The sequence below is a fragment of the Pelodiscus sinensis genome, chromosome 2 (genome assembly GCF_052426305.1).
Source record: "Pelodiscus sinensis isolate ZL-2025 chromosome 2, ASM5242630v1, whole genome shotgun sequence".
Classification (NCBI taxonomy): Eukaryota; Metazoa; Chordata; order Testudines; family Trionychidae; genus Pelodiscus; species Pelodiscus sinensis.
Genome location: NC_143053.1, coordinates 249,375,054 through 249,394,373, shown reverse-complemented (window position 1 = coordinate 249,394,373; position 19,320 = coordinate 249,375,054). Strand labels below are relative to the sequence as shown.

Genomic DNA, 19,320 nt, shown 5'->3' with positions numbered 1-19,320 from the left:
TCATGCTGTTTATCTTTGAATAGCAAACAGCAATTTGCAAGCGGGTTATTTAAGGAAAATATTCAATATTTTGCTTGGAAATGTCTTATTTCAGTTAACTAATTGGTCCCAACTCTAATAGGAAATTTTCTCATAAGTTATATATATTTTAAAAGGCAAGAGGGGAAAGTTCATCACTTTGGAACAACACAGAACTAAAATAAAACAACATAATTTATCTGCTCTTTCAGAGTTTGGAATTCTCCATGGCAAGACAAGAATGACACTGGAAGCAGATGATTATAATTATTATCATAGGAAAACATGCATCAACAAATCATGAAACTGTCTTCATTGTCTATTCACCTGATTTTTTGAAGTCTGTCAGGATGCAGTTCATTTTGGATTTATTGCAGTTGCCACATATTTCAATAAATCCACTGATGACGAGTTTTACTACACTTAATTTAATGAGCACTACAGAGTACATCATGGACTATGCCCAAAGGAGTTCACATACTTGATTCCAAGAAATACTGAGTACCTACAGCTCTCATTTAAGTAGGAGCTTCCCATAGCTCCCCTTGTCTGCAAATGAAGAACCATAGCCAATGGAAACAGCAAGGCTCCGTGGCTACAGAGCCATTAAGTAAATAAAATGGAGCATCCAATTAGCAACTTTCACTACTTTAGACTAAGATGAGGACAATGTATATACACATATAGAGCATCCCCGCTATAAGTTGCCCCGATATACATCCGTTCTGCACTAAAGTCATTGACGCTTGCGGGAACTGATGCATTGTAAATCTTCCCATTCCCCACTTTTAAGTCGTGCACAAAAAAACCCAACAACCCCAATCTGCGCGAATGGAAGCTGTGGGGAAAATATTCTCTGTTTCACTATAAGGCCAAGATTTTTGGAATGTATCTTGGACTTACAGCAAGGATGGCTTGTAATACATAAGATACACTAGTGTTTCCAAATACTGTAGCTTATGTCTTTTGAATGTGGAATTGGGGATTAAAATGTATCTATTAGGTCATGCAATTTTTGTTTTCAGTTAGAAGTAGAAATGGCCTTTTTTTGAATTACTACTTCTTATAGGAATATTTAAATAGCCTTTTGAGGATAAGATGGAAAGTTTCTCAACTATTTGTTATAGGATCCATATATGAAATATGTATACAGTAAAACCTGTGTTATCCGGAACGCTCGGGGATTAGGGGGTGTTCCGGTTATCTAAAAATTCCAGTTATCTGAGGGTCCCATCAACATAGGAAAAACCAATGGACAATAATAGTAAAACTCAAGTTTTTAATATTGGTAGTTTTGTAGCATGAGGCAGTTGGTCTCACATTTCTATTTTGAGTTAAAGATGATTAGTACTTCTTAAATAAAAAATTGTTAAGCCAATAATGGTAAACCAAGACAACCCTGTGCGCCTGAAGATGTGACAGTATTGTGGCTGGGGGCAATGCCGGTTAACTAAGTTTTCTGGTTAACAGAGTGCCAGATAACAAAGGTTTTACTGTACATAATCCCGTCCCCCCTTGTTATTTTTACAAAGTCTGTTCTATGTAGTGAGGTACTTATTAGGTATAGTACACTACATTCAATATGGGTGGAATCCTGACTCTATTGCAGTCAATGGCAAAACTCCCATTAACTTCACCCACTATGTTAGAGGAAACCACTAAAATGTTGGCATATTCTGTATAAATGCATACTTTCAGATTTATTGCCAACAAATAGCACAGAGGACAATATTATTAAGTACAATAAAATAATATATTATGGATAATAGATAAAGTGAATTTCAATTATCCCCTCAGTGACGTTTGGAATCATCTTCATTGTCTTGCTAAAAAAACAGGGTAATTGTCATAGCTTAAAGAAATTATAAGTTTAATGAGACACTTGGACTAACTCTGTAGTTTCTAGAATTTACAGAACATGGTCACATCATATAAAATATATGCAGAGCTTACCGTAACAAATGGACTGCCTATCAAAAGGACTTCTTTGAAGAGATTTTATAACTGTGCTGTTGGGTTCAAAATCTCTATAGTCTGAAAAATTAAGACTCATTTGCTGTGTAACAGAAGTATAGTTCCTGTATTACTGCCCCCGCAAAATTGCATTAGGAAGCGCAAGAAAATTGCTGCTGTACCTTCTTCTAGATCTAGATTTATCATTTTCCTATATGTTCAGACATGGACTGGATACGGAAAGGACTCCGATGAGTGAATTTGCAATCATAAAATATCATATCTGCCTAATGAATTTCCTCATATTTCAAGAGATATTTTAGCAACTGATTTAGAATGCAAACATAAATATTGTTGTGCTCTATTAATGTATGGCCAGTTTAGTTTTCCTTACTGAGTTTCATTATTCTAGTTTTGCCTAATCAGAATGGCTTCTGACTTTCCAATTACAAACTTTTTACAATGTTCCTCATAATGAAAATGTAGTTTATATTTAAATTTCTTACCAGTTCCCCATTGTGTCGAAGAGCTTCTGCAAGTTCCAGATATATGGACACCCGTTCATTGGTTGTTATACTGGTACTAGTGGTTCTTTTACTTTCACATTTCTTCATGTAAGGTAAACTGATAATCATTTTTAAAATTTTTATGGCTTCTGGATAGTCTCCTACTTTATTCAGTGCTTTGGCCTTAATGAAGTGATACAATGGATAATCACGAACCTGAAAAAATAGCATGTACAGGTTGTATGATCATGACAAAAACTCAGTTACTTTGCAACCAGAGCCTGATCTTGCAGTGATTAGTTATGCAAGTTTTCAAAACCTACCATGGAACTGTCAAATGCACAGGAACCTTTGACTTGGAACACTAAATAGATGTCCTTCTGAAATTGCACTCAAGAATGTTCACTTGAAAATAAAACTAAGATAAATCATAAATGTTGTAGCCCTTTCTCTTAGGAAGGCATTTGTTACTACAGATAGGAAGAAGAAAAAAGGACCACTCACAGGACATTAGACCACATCCTTTACTGTAGCCAGGAAAAATCACTGGTTGGAAAGTACTGACTCTTCTGAGAGCACTATCATACAAAAGTGAACTATTGTGTTGTTTGCTACTCCTGAAGCTAGTATCAGTATATCCGCATTTTTAACTTTCGTGGAATGTAAGTTACTTAAGGGTATTTCTTAAGAGGAAAATATTTAGTACAACATATAAGGGATTAACTCACACAGCACATTGTATAATGTGAACAAATAATTCCAATACAAAGATTTTTTACAGATAATACTAGCTCTTACCTGAAAATTATGACTTACGCCTAACTCCAATGAATGAGAACACTCTTTGAAATTTCCTTGACACAGATAGATCTGGGCCATTAGAAGATGGACATCTGCTGATGTAGGGTCCAAATCTAGACAGCGTTGCAGAGTGCCTTGAGCATTTTCCAATTCACCTGAAAAACAACTGACCATTTTATTTTGTTTTATAAGCAACATGAATATACTGCAAATATAATGTCTGATATGTGTCATGATGCTGTCAGTAGCTAATAAAGAGACAGAACTTTTAACCTCTGAAGCATATAATTCCTATTTAAGAATAAGAATATTAAAAAAAAGAAGAAGAAAAGAAAACATGGTGTACAGAACATATCCAAAGTTCCAGTTTGTCAATGCTTTGTGGCATCCTTCATGGTCTTACATGTAGTTCTCACTGACTTTACAGATCCGATAAAAATTCACTTGCTCTGCTTGGGTCTCTGGCAGTTAAAGGAATATCAATCAAAGAAGCACTGCTATATGATGCAGGGAAATAGCACTCTGACTCTTGGAGTAGAAATCACTGGAATATTACTGTACTTCTTCCCCAGCAACTAAGAATGGGAGGTAGGATAAAAGACTTTCCATTTTTTTCCCCAAATGAGAAGACTGGAAATACAATGGTTAATATGTATGGGAGAACCAAACAAATATTTCTGATATTATGTCTTGTCATTGTTATGCCGTTTGCCTCATGCTCTTACATTATTACTATCTTTACTTTAAAACATTCATCACTATAATGTTTTCTTGGCATCAATTACATTAATGATATAAATTCCTAGAGAGGGGAACAAAACTCTCTAATTATTGTCTATACAAACATAAGCCCCATATGAGTTTCAGTGGCAACATATAGGTGCAAAAACTCATTTTGAGCTGTACAGTGTGAAATAAAGATATCCCATCATGATTATATAGTTCTTCACAACTGAGTTCTTCACAACTGAGTTCTACTGCTTCTGAATAACTTTAAATAAAGGGGTATTTTATCAAATAATTTAATTAAGGATGGTGTAGTTCTGCCCATAATGGCTCCCACAGAAACCCACCTTATTCAATGCAGACTCTAAATGCCACAAATATTTTATATAGCCTTGGGAGTCATTTATATTTTCTGCTTTTCATTATAACCTATGGAGATTGGACCTGTGTCCATAAGGGACTGTTCAGCTGAAAATTCAAAAGGAGTAGTATTTTCATCAGATCCTAGCATTTTCCCCCGTTTTTGAGAAATAGTCATGGCTGGTTTAATCCCAATAACGAACATAGTCCTCCTTATCATATTTTCTTCTCTCTCAGTTTCATTATCAGAGACCAAATTATGACAACTTCGTCAATATTATACTACTCCTATCCTTGGAAACTGCCATGTGCATGAGCCACTGTCTAAATCCACCTATGTTTCAAATCTTGTGGTGTTATTTAATTACACTGGACAGACAGAAGGACACAAAGAAACATAATACATCAAACAGTTCTAAGAGACAAAGAAGGTGAGGTAATATCTTTTGTTGAACCAACTTCTGAGGATGGAATTGTCCAAGACCTCAAGAAGAGCCCTATGTAAGCTCAAAAGCCTGTCTTCTGACCAACAGAAGTTGGGCCAATAAAAGATATTACCACACCCATTTTGTATCTTAAATATCCTGGAAACCAACATGGTACAACAGCACTACATATGTCGAAAGGTACAAACTCAGTTTAATCCAAATTTTCAGAATGTGCTCTAGCTGTCAATGAGTCTTAACCCTAATCATCAGTTAGCATGTACATTTTTATTTTTCTTTGGATTTGACAACAGTCTTGTCTTACCTGATAAATATTTAACTTGTGCCATTAGATAAAGAGGCTCCAGCACACCAGGAGCAGCTTTAATCACTGGATTCAAAATTATAGCTGCTTGTTTAAGAAAGGGAGATACAATCTGACCAGGTGACCTAGGCTTTGAAAAATTAAGAATTAGATTGTCCTTACTGCATTTTCCAGAAGCGTAGTATACAGTTTACCATTTTAAGAGGAAAATATAATAGTGTCTAGTCTGTCCTCCATTTCTATATATACAGCTGCATAAGATCAATGAAAATTATGGGCAGGTATTCTGAAGAGATTAAACATCTAGATTTCTAAATTACAATATCAAAGTTAAATATAAATGGATAACAAATGAATACTGAATATTAAAATATTTCGCACCTGTTTGGGACAGAAGGCTAAATATTCCTTCACAATTTCATTCAAGAACATGGGATTTAGCTTTTCATAGTATTCCATGCTCAGAGAAAGGCCATGTAAAGCAGAAAAATGAAGTTCTGCAGCTTCATTCAGAAGTGCAGTTGCAGCTGATTCATTCTTGTTTTTCTTTGAAGCAATAACTGCCTGAAGATAAACTAAAATCTGCAAAAGGGAAATTCCATATTTTACTAAATCAGGACAAATGCTGTCTTTGGATAAGTGCATTTCAGTGCAAACACAAAGTGATCATCTAAAGTTTTAGTCCACTTACATCTGTTTACACACCAAATTGTGTAAACTATCCCATCCCTTATCTAAATGTTGGACTTTTAGTGCTTCGTATAATCATTTACATCCATGCAAATAAGTATCAAATGAGTATAAAACTCTACTAAATCATCAAATAAGCATGTGATTTAAGTGCCTTTCTAGACTAGCACTGGAGTACTTAGCATCTTGCATGACTGAACAATAGAGGGTATTGCATCTTAGAAGCATTTAGAAACTACAGCTAGAGCAGAAAGTGGTTCATTTGTTAAGAAGCATTCCCCGAGTGCACATTACACTAGTATTTAGGGGTCTGCAATGGCTGCTAATTGATTTCCAGATGAAGACAGATATTTATTTTGACCTATAAAGTCCTAAATTGCAGGGTCTGTTTAAAAAACTGTCTCTTTCCCCATGTGATATAAAAGCAATAGCAATCATTGTGCTAGAGCTAACATCCCTGACTAAATGAAAGGAGGGGGGCAATAATGTTTTCTGTGGGTGGTCCTTGATTCTAGAACATTTTTTTCACCTTGATTTTCCAGAGTCCAGATTTGGTAACCTTCATAAGATCCTTCAAGACATAGAGACCCTTCCTGCTTTTCCTGAGGAAAACAAATTGTGTGGGGAAACGGAGTTGGGAGTTTTTAGGAAATCTAATTCTGAAGATTAATTTAACACATTTTGTGAATCTTTGTGGGACAGATTCTGGTGGTCAATGAAGTTACTTTTGATTTACCCCAGCATAAAGTCACAGAATTTTTAAGTTGTTAATAATGTGTCTGGAACATGGGTAAAAATGAAGAACAAAAACAAACAATTGTATTTCTATTTCTAACCGCAGATTTTCCAATCGACTGTTGAACTTCCTTTAAGAATTCCAGCTGGTGCTCTGCTTCATCTAGCTTCCCTTCCAGCACCTGGCACCAAATAATACCTGTAATGCAACAATATTAACATAATAACATGACAAATGCTTAGAAATGCAGTAAACAGAACACTTAATCACCACAATAAAAGTTCTTCTTCGAGTGGCCCCGTGCGTGCTCCACTCTAGGTGTCGGGTCCCGTCCCGGCGCCGCGGCTCAGAGACTTTTCATAGCCATGCTCCGCCGGCTCGCACATGCATGGTTCACCAGGACAGCGTTCGCGACTTTGATCAGCCGTGCGCGAGCCAGCAACCCTCAGTTCCTCTCAACCGCCTCAGGTCGCGGTCGGAGCTCCCTGATCTCTTCTTTACTGATGGTTTTAGATAGTTCTCTATTGTAAATAGTTAGAGTTAGTTAAAGCTTAGTGTTAGTCATGTTCCTGTTACTTGTTCTTCTATTTAAAAAAAACAAAACAAACAAAACAAAACAGAAAAGAAAAAGTTCTCTCTCAGAACTGTTCAGTGAAAAGCGCTGCAGCAAGGCGCTAAACTGGCGGGGATTACACAGGCATTCTTTAACTGTGGTGACAATGCCTGGATCAACTGGATTTAAAAAATGCTTAAGATGCCATGAAACCATGCCAACGGCTGACGGCCATGACACTTGTATCAGGTGCCTGGGGGAAACTCATGTCCCTGACTAGTGCACCCAGTGCCGAAAATTAACCTCAAGAGCCTGGAGGGAGCGGGAGATGAAGACAAGAATGTTGATTTTGACAAGGCATTGCAGCCTGATCTGATCCCTCCTGCAACCACAAAAACCTCTGGGCATAAGAGGAAAGCGGCTTCTCCGGGACCGGCTCTCTCCAAGACAGCAAAGCTGTCCCCGACGCGCTCTCTCCCTGCGGCAGCCACAACGTTGGCAGAGGCTTCCAAGGTGACCCCCGGGGGGTCTGGACACCTTGCTGGGGCTGGTAGGAGAGAACCCCCACCGCCCAGAGGGAGATCGGCTTCAGCGCCGACATCGGGAGCGGCGCCGCAGCCGGCCAGCAAGTCTGCACCGGCTTCAGCGGCGCGCTCCCTGAAACTGATAGACGCGCCGGTGCCGCAATTGACCAGCCTCTCGGCACTGGCTTCAGCGGCACCTAATGCAGCGGCACCTATTCTGCCTGCCCCGACGATGGCATTGGCACCGTCCCTTCCAGCACCGGTATCTGAGGCGGAACATGTTAATGCCTCAGACTCAGCACCGTCGTTAACCTCGGCACCGGGCGTCATACCGGCACCAACATCACTCCAACAACAGCTGACTCCTCCGGCACTGCTTCACTTTCATTCGGTGCCTGGCTCCCCCGTGCCTCTGGGGATGGATGGGACTTCTAGACCTAGAAAGTCATTGTCCAAGACCCATTATAGGGACAGGTCCCTTTCTCCAGCTGTTTCACCAGGAAGACATGATCGCTATCGTAGTTATGTGTCTCCTTCATGGAACATGCACAGCCGGCATAACTATAGGGACGCAGTGTACTTAGACACACATCGGTCCCGTTCATGATCCCGTTCACCTTCCCGGATTTCGAGGTACGGGTCTGTTAGACGCTCTCCATGTCGCGTCTATTATATCCATCATGGTAGTGCACGCTCCTCTCGGCACTCCTCCCCGTCGCAGTCCGAGCGCTATTATGAGCGCTATCATGGATCATATTACGATCGTCACCAGCATGACTATACTACATCATCACACAGGGGATCTTCCTGCATCTGCCAACCACCAACAGCGGAATACTTACCTCACCGATCACAGCCACTACACTCTCCTTCTCCGGCTAAGAGTCCAACGATCCAACTAGACCAATCCGAACCGGAAGAGGGGCAGTTGTCTGAAGCAGAAGACCCTAAACCTGAAACTTCTCCAGCAGCCTGCTCCTTGTCTTCCCTGGATGAGGTGATATACCCAGCTGACATCTCCCCACCGGATGATCTGAAACACTTTCAGGATCTCTTCAAACAAGTGGCAGGCACGCAGGAAATACAGCTGGCAGATGTTCCGGTTAAAAGACACCGCCTCTTGAAAAACCTCCATCCACAACAACGTGCAAAGATCGCGTTACCAATTGATGACGCGATAATGGAAGTGGCAGATGAGATATGGCAAACCCCAACATCGGTTACCCCTACGAGTAAAAGGCTGACAGAAAATATTTTGTTCCGGCGAAAGGATTGGACTTTTTATTCAATCACCCCCAACCTAACTCATTGGTAGTAGACGCAGCGTAACGTAGGAGTAAGGCGCCACAGTACAGAAATACCCTTCCGGACAAGGACAATAAAAAATTAGATGTTTTTGGTAGGAAAGTCTACTCCTCAGCCACGCTGTTACTACGAATTGCAAACTACTCAGCCCATCTATCAAATCATAATTTCGATAATTATTCAAAATTAACAGAGTTGCTGCACCATCTTCCAGACAGCAAGAATCCACTCCTGAAAGCAATAGTACAAGAAGGGTACGCATCATGTAGTACTGCACTACAGATTGCCATGGATGTGGCTGACACAGCAGCTCGAGCCGCTGCTACAGGTATCGCCATAAGGAGATCATCTTGGCTTTCGTCAGCAGGGGCTCCAAGGGAGTTGCAAAGCAAGGTTGAGGATCTACCATTTGACAAACTTAAACTCTTTGTGGCAAACACTGATGAGGTCCTCCATTCGGGGAAAGATTCACGCACCACTCTACGTACGCTGGGGATGTACACACCTTCCTTCAAACAGAGACATTATTTCCCTTACCAATGGAGATACAATTTCAATTTTTCTAGACAGCAAACACGTCCCTTCGACAACCAGCATCCTAGACGGCGCCCTCAGCGCAAGCGGCCACAACAGAGCCGTTCGGCTAATCAGTCGTCGACTAAGCAGCAGATTTGACTTGATTGTCGAGGATGCAAGCCAACTGCCCTTAATCAACACGGAAACTCATCATCTTTTTCACCATCGTCTACGCTCATTTTATCACCAGTGGTCTGCAATCACCACGGACAAATGGGTGCTAGAAGTAGTTCAGTCCGGCCTCTCCATCCCTTTTCTCTCTATTCCCCCTAGCACTTCCCCTACTCCATCCCTCTTCAGGGACCCCTCTCATGAGAAACTGTTGAAGCAGGAAGTTCAACGTTTGCTCGCCATCGAAGTGATAGAGAGAGTTCCCAAACAGTTCTGGGGAAAAGGGTTTTATTCCCGATATTTTCTCACACCAAAGTAGTCGGGAGGTTGGAGACCCATTCTAGACCTTCGAAAGCTAAACCGGCACCTTCGAAAGCACCATTTCAAGATGGTAACCTTATCAACCATTATTCCGTCGTTGAACAAAAAGGATTGGTTTGCAGTCCTCGACTTGCAGGATGCCTATTTCCACGTAGAGATCCATGTGGCGCACAGGTGTTTTCTTCGTTTCCAATTAGGGAGCAAGCATTATCAGTACAGGGTTCTACCATTTGGTCTAGCATGTGCTCCCAGAGTTTTCACCAAACACTAGCAGTGGTCGCGGCCCATCTACGCAGACTGGGGGTGACAATATTTCCTTACTTAGATGATTGTCTCCTCAGAGGTACGACGTATATGGAAACATGTCATATGGTTCGGACAGTATCCGACGAATTTGCGGCTCTGGGCCTCCTCATAAACTCAAAGAAGTCATCATTAGTTCCATCCCAAAACCTCATGTTCATAGGTGCACGACTCGATTAAACTGTGGCACAAGCATATTTACCAATGGAACGTTTTACGGTAATCAAAGAATTGGTACACACCGTGGTACATGCTCCAACAATTCCCACACGAGTCTGTCTACAGCTGTTGGGACACATGGCTGCCGCCACCATTGTAGTGCGCAACGCAAGGTTACATTTTCGTTGCCTCCAGCATTGGTTAGCCGTGGTTTACATCCCGTCAAAGCACACTGTCCACAAGCTGGTAGTGGTGCCACAGTATGTCCGGGATTCCCTACAGTGGTGGGTCAACCCGGCCAATCTTCTCACGGGCGTTCCATTTCATCGTCCACAACCCACAACACAAATTACTACAGATGCCTCCCTTACGGGGTGGGGAGCTCACATGGGCAATCTCACGGTACAGGGACGTTGGTCGACACAAGAAATGCTACTACATATCAATGTGCTCGAGTTGAGAGCGGTACGGCATGCTTGCAAACATTTCCAGTTGCACATTCAGAATACAACGACCAGGATTCTAACGGACAACATAGCGACTATGTTTTATATCAACAAACAAGGGGGTGCCCAATCCCATTCTCTTTGCGCAGATAGTACTCGTTTATGGAATTGGTGTATCGCCAACAACACCGTTCTCACAGCATCCTATCTTCCAGGCATCGACAACTTAATAGTGGACTCTCTCAGCAGGCATGTTCCACACGACCACGAGTGGGAGGTTCACACGGACGTGCTGACTCGTGTCTTCGCTCGATGGGGATTTCCGATAATAGATTTATTCGCGACAGAACTTAATTCGAAATGTCCCACTTATTGTTCAAGAGCCGGAATAGGATGCCACTCGCTGGGGAACGCCTTTCTTCTCCACTGGGGGACATCGTTACTGTATGCCTTTCCCCCGGTAGTGTTAATTCCCAGGGTTCTCAAAAAGATCAACATAGACGAGGCCCGGGTAATCCTCCTAGCACCGGCATGGGCTCGTCAGCCTTGGTTCTCTCCACCAGATGTCAGTGAGAGCGCCGTATCCTCTGCCTTCTCTTCCGAATCTGTTGACCCAGGACAATGGATCTCTCAGTCATCCGAGACCCGAAGTTCTGCACCTCACTGCATGGATGCTTGCTGGTTCACCGACTCCGAACAATCCTGTTCTTAGCGAGTCAAGCAAGTGTTGATGCATAGTCGAAAACAATGCACACAAACCGCTTATGCAGCTAAGTGGTCAAAGTTCCAAGCATGGTGTACGGACAACAATGTGGACTCGCGTTTCGCAACCCTGCCTTGTATATTGGAATACCTCTTGCAGCTACATGACAATGGCCTGGCAGTTGCATCTCTACGAGTGCACTTGGCAGCAATCAATGCCTTCCACCACAAGGATGGCGATATTTCCTTGTTCGCTCACCCTACTACAAAAAGATTTCTGAAGGGGCTCTCGAATCTCCATTCCCCGCGGAGGCCTCCTCCGCCCTTATGGAATTTGGATCTAGTCCTTCAAACTTTGACTCGTCCCCCCTTTGAGCCCTAAGCTACAGTATCATTACACTTATTTACTATCAAACTGGTATTCCTCCTAGCCCTTACTTCGGCTCGCAGGCTGAGTGAGATAGCAGCTTTTATGGCCTCACTGCCCTATACAGTTTTTTCGAAGGAATCAGTGACACTGAGGACCCATCCAGCGTTTATTCCAAGGGTTTCCTCTGAATTCCACATAAACGAGCCGGTAGTTTTGCCATGTTTCTTTCCGAAACCCCATACCTCAACGCAAGCAGCACAGTTGCATACGTTGGATGTGAGAAGATCCTTAGCGTTTTACATTGACAGAACACGGGATTTTAGGAAGACAGACCGTTTGCTAGTATCATTAGCGCGCCATTCGAAAGGGCAACCGCTAACTTCTCAGCGTATCTCGAAACTGATAGTTTCATGTATATCCATGTGCCATTCGTTACGGGGGAAGCCTCTCCCTTCTCTTCCCAAAGCTCATTCAACTAGGGCAGTTGCTACTACTATGGCCTTCCTCAATGGAGTGTCCTTTCGTGACATTTTGCAGAGCGGCAACATGGTCTTCTAATGTGACTTTTATGAAGCACTACGCTATAGTCGATCAGTTTGCTTCAGATTTTTCTGTGGCTACAGCAGTACTGAATCGTGCTGGTAGTCTTGATTCCGGAGCGCTCTAATTCTGTTCTGTGTACTGCTCCGGAATCACCTAGAGTGGAGCACCCACGAGGCCACTCGAAGAAGAAAAGGAAGTTACTCACCCTGTGAAGTAACGATTGTTCTTCGAGATGTGCCCTGTGGGTGCTCTACGACCCGCCCTTCCTCCCCGTTCCGGAATTTTCTTCTTAATTTTTTCTTTCAGATGAGCGGGTGAGAGAAACTGACAGTTGCCGGCTCGCGCACGGCTAATCAAAGGCGCGAACGCTGTCCTGGTGAACTACGCATGCGCGAGCCGGTGGAACACGGCTATGAAAAGTCTCCGAGCCGCGGCACCGGGACGGGACCCGACACCTAGAGTGGAGCACCCACGGGGCACATCTCAAAGAACAATCGTTACTTCACAGGGTGAGTAACTTCCTTTTACTTTCCTTCAGTCATTTGGTTCTTCGAGATGGTCTATCCACATGGATCCCACACGAGGTACATAAACACCCTGTGTGCCTGAGACTGGATTCTTTGCTCATTCCATGTTCATTAGGGCTATTAAAGTACCCTGGGTATCCACGAGCCCTTCATTTGAGGACATAAATGGCAGTGCAGCCCCATCTTCCACTTAGTTCTTTCACCAATACAGAATCCCAAGTTTAAAGGACTCTGCATTAGTGAGATAGAAGGCAGATTATGGGATCCATATGTAGAAAACATCTTGAAGAACCGGTTACTCTAATGTTAGTAATCATTTTTTCTTCTCCAGGTATTTTTTCATACAAATCTCACTCTGATTGGCATGTAATGGGTACTCTAAATTGGTGAGTGCTAGATCCTATCTAAACAAAGACTGTAAAACTACCCTGCCAAATTGGGTGCCAGATCTAAAGGCTGATTTAAGAAATGAATATATTGTAAAGATATGTACTGAGCTTCACATAAGAGATCTACAGACTTCAAGGACCGAGATTGTTATTGACCAAGGAAGCTGTCTAAGCTCTAGTTTATTGTGAGCTGGTAATATTTATTGTAAATTCAAGAGAGTTAGGAAATGCCAGAATAAGGTCAACCATTCAGCCTTAATTTGTCTTCCTTTTGAGTATGCATTATAATACAGTCTTTAAATTATATGACCATGTACTATTTTTTCCTCACAGGATCTCTCTCATTGCACATGATGGACCTGCTTTGGGAATATATCGCAGTTGCATAGTGAAGGAAACTTGTCTGTAGAAACCTTCGTTCATTTATTACAGAATTTGGAATGTCTGCAGAAAAGAGGCAGGAAACTGCAGGAAGAGAAAATATAGGTTCATTTTTAAGGGAGTGGAATGATACCCTGTAAAACTGGATTTGACCCCTGCTTCTGACTGAGTTCCTTTGTGAAGCTGAATAAGTCACTTAAACCAAATTTGTTACAGGAAATCATTAATTGTGCATTCCTCCTTTTCTGGGTGTGTGACTGGGTGTGTGACTCTTGATCTCATTTGCAGATGTGCTGAATACTCATAGTTGTAACTAAAATCAGTAGGAACTATGCTTTGAACACAAAGTGTAATAAAATGTTAAGTCTCTTGAAAATTCTAGATACTTCAAATTGAGTGCCCATAATTAGTGTACACTTTTGACATTAATGTCACTATCAGTCTGCTCCCATTCTGTAAAATGGGGCTAATAATTAGTATCCTACCTCACAGATGTAGTGAAAATAAATTCATTAAGATTTGTGAAGTATTCAGATGCTATAGGGATGAGTGCCATTATATGAGGAAATAAACCAATTCAGTATTCAGTAGAGGATTGGAATAGTACAAAATCACGGGGTGACACTGTCATGAACAGAAGGAGTGCTGACCAGCACCCAGTGACTAAGGGGTTAATTCAGGTACCTAGCAAAGGTGTTGGCCGGGGGCCAGGAGAACCAATCAAGATAGAGGATCGAATTTGAATTGGATATAGGTTGTGGTTTGGTTTGAACTGCTCTGAGTGATTCTGTGTCTCTCCTTCCCCTTTATCATCTAAGTATTGTGCCAGAATTTTTTTTATTTTCTGTTTTAATTTGTTTTCCTTAGTTGCTCTGTAACACCTAGCAATCAAGTATGCTTTATCAAGTTTATCTTTTGTTTTGTAATAAAAATCACTTCTTTTAAGGTGATGATTTGATTCTTGTGTCCTCGAAGGTCTGTCTGTGTATATCTGCATGCCTCTGACTAAGGAGTCAGCTACCAGAGAGTGCAGCTTGTTTTTCTCTTTTCTTTTTTGCAAGCTCTTTTGGGGCAAAAGATGTTGGGGTACCCTTGGGGTGATTTCAAGTTTTTGCCTCCAGTTTTAGGTCCCTTCCAGTTCTAGTGTTCTATGATTCATATTAGGAATGTAAAATTCTGTTTACTGATTAATTAGTTAAATGATCAGTTTGAGATGTTAACTGATTAAACGAGGGGTGGGATGTATGGTGGGAAGAGGATACAGAAGCCCTTCACACTATGGATGGGATCTGCTCTGTCTGGGCTGGAGTGTCTCTGCCCACAGATGAGGGCTGCTCCAGCCAGGTTGGAGTGCCCCCCGCCTACAGCAGGCCCCACAGGGCTAGAAGAGCACTTTCCAGTTAACAGGTTAACCATTAACATCCCTAAAACACATAAGACAGATGAAATAAGTTTTGGTGGGTGGCCTTAAATCTGGCATTTCCTAACTTTTTGTGCTTGACTTCACAACCATAATGTTCTTTTATGTATTTGTGTGCATGGAATATATAGATCGGTTGTAAAGTCCAAACAATTATATCCCCCTTGTTCAGACCAGTGTCTAAATGAAGGCAGTACTTCCATGAAAATCAGATTCTAAAATAAAAAAAAATTCTCAGGTCAAGGTAAAAGTGTTCAGAAATATGGAAGGTAGTGACCAGATGCAGAAATGCATGAGCAGACCCTTCCCAGACAATGATGCCAACAGAGTTGGAACTGAAAATATTGAAGTAGAAGCTGCAGATAAAGAGAAGAAGAAACACCATGAGAAACACAAGAAACAGACTGCAAGAGGAGATTCAGTGGGTGTGAACACAAGCTGTGATTGAAGTGATGAGTAAAGGCCTCCATAGACTGTTAGTTCATAAAATTCCCGCATATTTGAAAATTATATTGCAGTTAGTAGATAGGGATGACTTGTCTTCAAGTTTTTTCTGGTGCGGATGACATTTGTATCTATGCAAAAACACAAAAGACCTTATAGGTTTGTAACATCAGCTTTTTACCTTTGGTAGAAGAATCCCCCCTATCTTCCCTTTAAAGGCAATTATAAATCCCTCTTGTGACATTGAAGCAGTGCAAAAGGGACTTAGCCCTTGCCAAGGATCTGGCCCACATACTCCATATATATGAGTGTATGTAAAAATTTCAAATGTTAAGGCAAAAAAGGAAAACCGAGAACACTGATCAAACCCAATTGCATTCAGATATTACATCTGCTAATGAAAAAGCTTAAGCAGCTGGTGCCTTGAAATATTATTTGTTTCCAATAACATCCACAATGTTCTAACACTTTCCAAACACAAAAGAAGGCGGATATTCTGCCCCAAAGAGCTTAACATTATCATAGTTCTCTTAAAACCAACCAGCCAACCAACCTTACCTGTTAGAGCATCTACACTGCTTTCATCCAACTCCATGGCTTTCTTATACCATACAGAAGCATCTTGCCACTTCCCCTGAAGAATTAGTTGATATCCTAGCTCATTAGCAAAACATGCATCTGAAGACTTTAATTTTGTATATGAGTGTTCAATAAATCCATATATTAACTGCAAGATTTGCTGATTCTTCCCACACTGAAAATAACAAAATGAGATATTCTAGATAATAGTTATGCCAAATAACACACAGAGGCAAAAAGAACTATTTGTGCAGTAAGGTTCTACTCAATGTGGGTCAGAGTGGCATGATGAGGCCATAGAAAATAATTCTAATATTAACCATGCAATGTTCCCCAAAGACCTCAAAGAAATTAGAGTGCAGATGAAAAAAAAACCCTCTAATTTAATAGACAGAGCAATTTGGAGATGATTTAAACAAAAAATCTAACACTTTCTCAAGTGAAAACCTACATTGTGAAGAGACATCTCCCTCAGATGGTTTGAACAACTGCACCATAACTTTAGAGAAAAAAAAATAACCTTTCATCAGATGCCACAAAAAACATTTAAGCTAGAAAGGATTTTCTTTTTTGGAGACTGTATCAAAGAGGCCTAGAACAGACCTGTAATGGAAAACTAGCTACAACCCCAATTATGTAGTTGCTTCCACAGACACATAATTCCTATCGGTTTTTAAACAAACAAAAATGCTTACCAATCTACTGACCACAAGAATTTTCCGAAGATGTAAGTCTGCATTTTGAGGTTCCTTAGTCTCCAAAGAATGAATAAAATCTCTAAGTTGAAATGATGCCTGCAGAAAAAAATATTTAATGAATTAATGTATTTATTTCAAAATTAGAGACAATAATAATACTACCATTCTTTACACAAGAATCCTTTGACTGTTAACGAGATAAAATTAATGACAACCAAACAATCTCTGTAGACTGGCTTTGTGTATGGGACTGTGTTGGGATGGAGCATACAATCCTTCACCAGTTGGCATACAAGATACAGAGCAGTTGCACAACCTCTCAGTAGGTGCTACTCAAGCCCCTGGATTTCATAATCATGAACCCACTCTCTTTTGCCTCTTCTTTACTCCAGTCCCTATTCCACAATAGCCTACGCCGGCTATGTCACAGGATAATGATATGAAATCTCCCTGTGATTATTTTGTATGACAAAATTATGACTGTTCAGTTGCATTGTGCTGCTGGATGAATTCTATTCTAATTGCAGGAATTATTTGATCAAGTAAATTAGCATTCTGATTTTCAGAGTACACATATAACAGTTTAGATTACGAACAATAAACTGGCTCATAAGAACATAAGAATGGCCATACTGGGTCAGACCAAAGGTCCACCTAGCCCAGTATCCTGTCTGCCGACAGTGGCCAATACCAGATGCCCCAGAAGAAGGGAACACAATAGGTAATCCTCATGTGATTCCTCCCTCACTCTTCTCTTCTACAGACTAAATAAACTCAAATCCCTCAGCCTCTCCTCATAGGTCATGTGCTCCAGCCCCCTAAACATTTTGATTGCCCTCCATTGGACCCTCTCCAATGCATTCACATCTTTTCTGTAGTGGGGGCCCCAGAATTGGATGCAGATGTGGCCCCACCAGTGCCTAATGAAGGGGAAAAATAACTTCTCGATCTGCTGGCAATGCTCCTCCTAATGCACCCTAATATGCCATTAGCCTTCTTGACCAGAAGGGCACACTGTTCACTCATATCCAGCTCCCCATCCACTGTAATCCCCAGGTCCTTTTCTGCTGAACTGCTGGTTAGCCAGTCAGTCCCCAGCCTATAACAGTGCTTGGGATTCTTCTGTCCCAAGTGCAGGGCTTTGTACTTGGCCTTGTTGAACCTTGTGAGATTTCTTTTGGCTCAATTTCCAATTTGTCTCAGTTCACACTTTAGGTACCTGGAAGGAGTCTAAAGAGTGGATTAACACAGGTGAATTTTGAAGACTGAATTTCAGTATCACATGTTACTGAAAGCATAATATTGATATTGGAGATATAGGGAGATATGCTCTGACAGTTAGGATCCACGGAGTATTGGAATGTCTTCTAGGATTAGAAACTCTTCACACCATTCCTCTTGAAACAAGTGCCATGAGCTCTTTAAGGAGCACAAAAAAATCAAGGCCTCAACTTTATATTTCAAATATGAGTAAATATAGAATACTCACTGCATTCAAATTTCCAGTTCTTGAAAGCTCATTTACAATACTAGCTTGAAGTCCATCTATATTGGTCCCATCTTTACTCAGGATTCTTAAACAATATTTATTGTATGTAAGTTGCATACAAGTTGTACAAAGCAAAACAGAAAACAGTAAATAATTTTAATAGATTCAGCTTTTTCTCTGATGTTGAAAGATACTCTAGCTATTGAGTGAAAGCTTCATAAATTATACATTTCTACATTTCCAATTGTGTTACAAGATTAGAGTGAAAAAATTGTGGCTCTAAAGTATCCAAGGGTACATCTATACAGCAAGAAAATCCCCATGACAGTGAGTTTCAGAGCCCAGGTTAAATTAACTTGGACTCACACCACAGGGCGCAATGGTGTGAGCCCAATGTCTACGTGGCTATTCTCAGCTGTATATCACAAGTGCTCCAAGCCTAAGACAGTTGACCTGAGCTCTGAGGCTCACTGCTAAGTTAGGTTTTGTAGCTATGCAGACATAATCTGAGTATTTACACCCTGATATAAGTGACAAATATAGTCCCAGGGAAAACATTTTAATTACCAGGAAACTGTTTAATACCACAAAAAATTTCTGGGACCTCATGAAAGAAAATTGCCCATAATATTTTAAGTTATTAAATGTATTTTGAGGAAATGAACTTTACTCTTACTTTACAGATATATGTGTATAACAGAGGCATGTAACAGAATTTAGAAAGGAAGTTACATATCTCAGTCTGCTCTGGGTTTGTTTTGTTTTTATCATCCCCTACCTTAGTGCAGTTTCTAAAGTTTGCTCCCAATCTTGCTGAGCTAAAAATAGCCTCATCTTGAGGACAAATGCTGGTATGAAACCAGAAAAGTGAACTATTATTTGGTTAACCACTTCCAACGCAGATGAATAATTCTGTTGCATCATGAAATATCTTGCCTAT

The 19,320-nt window shown here is 40.9% G+C and overlaps 1 protein-coding gene across 5 annotated transcripts in view; it reads right to left on the bottom strand.

Annotated features, from left to right (window-relative positions):
- TTC21A (tetratricopeptide repeat domain 21A) overlaps window positions 1-19,320 on the bottom strand; it is a 69,921-nt gene that overhangs the window by 34,002 nt on the left and 16,599 nt on the right. For 4 of the 5 annotated variants that reach the window (XM_089776795.1, XM_075922843.2, XM_075922846.2 and 1 more), the window contains 9 exons: window positions 19,159-19,316; window positions 18,381-18,465; window positions 16,889-16,987; window positions 16,173-16,368; window positions 6,641-6,738; window positions 5,496-5,696; window positions 5,115-5,244; window positions 3,276-3,433; window positions 2,478-2,693 (listed from right to left, as the gene is read on the bottom strand). In XM_089776795.1, the coding sequence (XP_089632921.1) occupies window positions 2,478-2,693; window positions 3,276-3,433; window positions 5,115-5,244; window positions 5,496-5,696; window positions 6,641-6,738; window positions 16,173-16,368; window positions 16,889-16,987; window positions 18,381-18,465; window positions 19,159-19,316 (1,341 nt within the window). The remainder of the gene's footprint in view (window positions 1-2,477; window positions 2,694-3,275; window positions 3,434-5,114; window positions 5,245-5,495; window positions 5,697-6,640; window positions 6,739-16,172; window positions 16,369-16,888; window positions 16,988-18,380; window positions 18,466-19,158; window positions 19,317-19,320) is intronic. The other variant, XM_089776794.1, reaches the window with a different exon arrangement.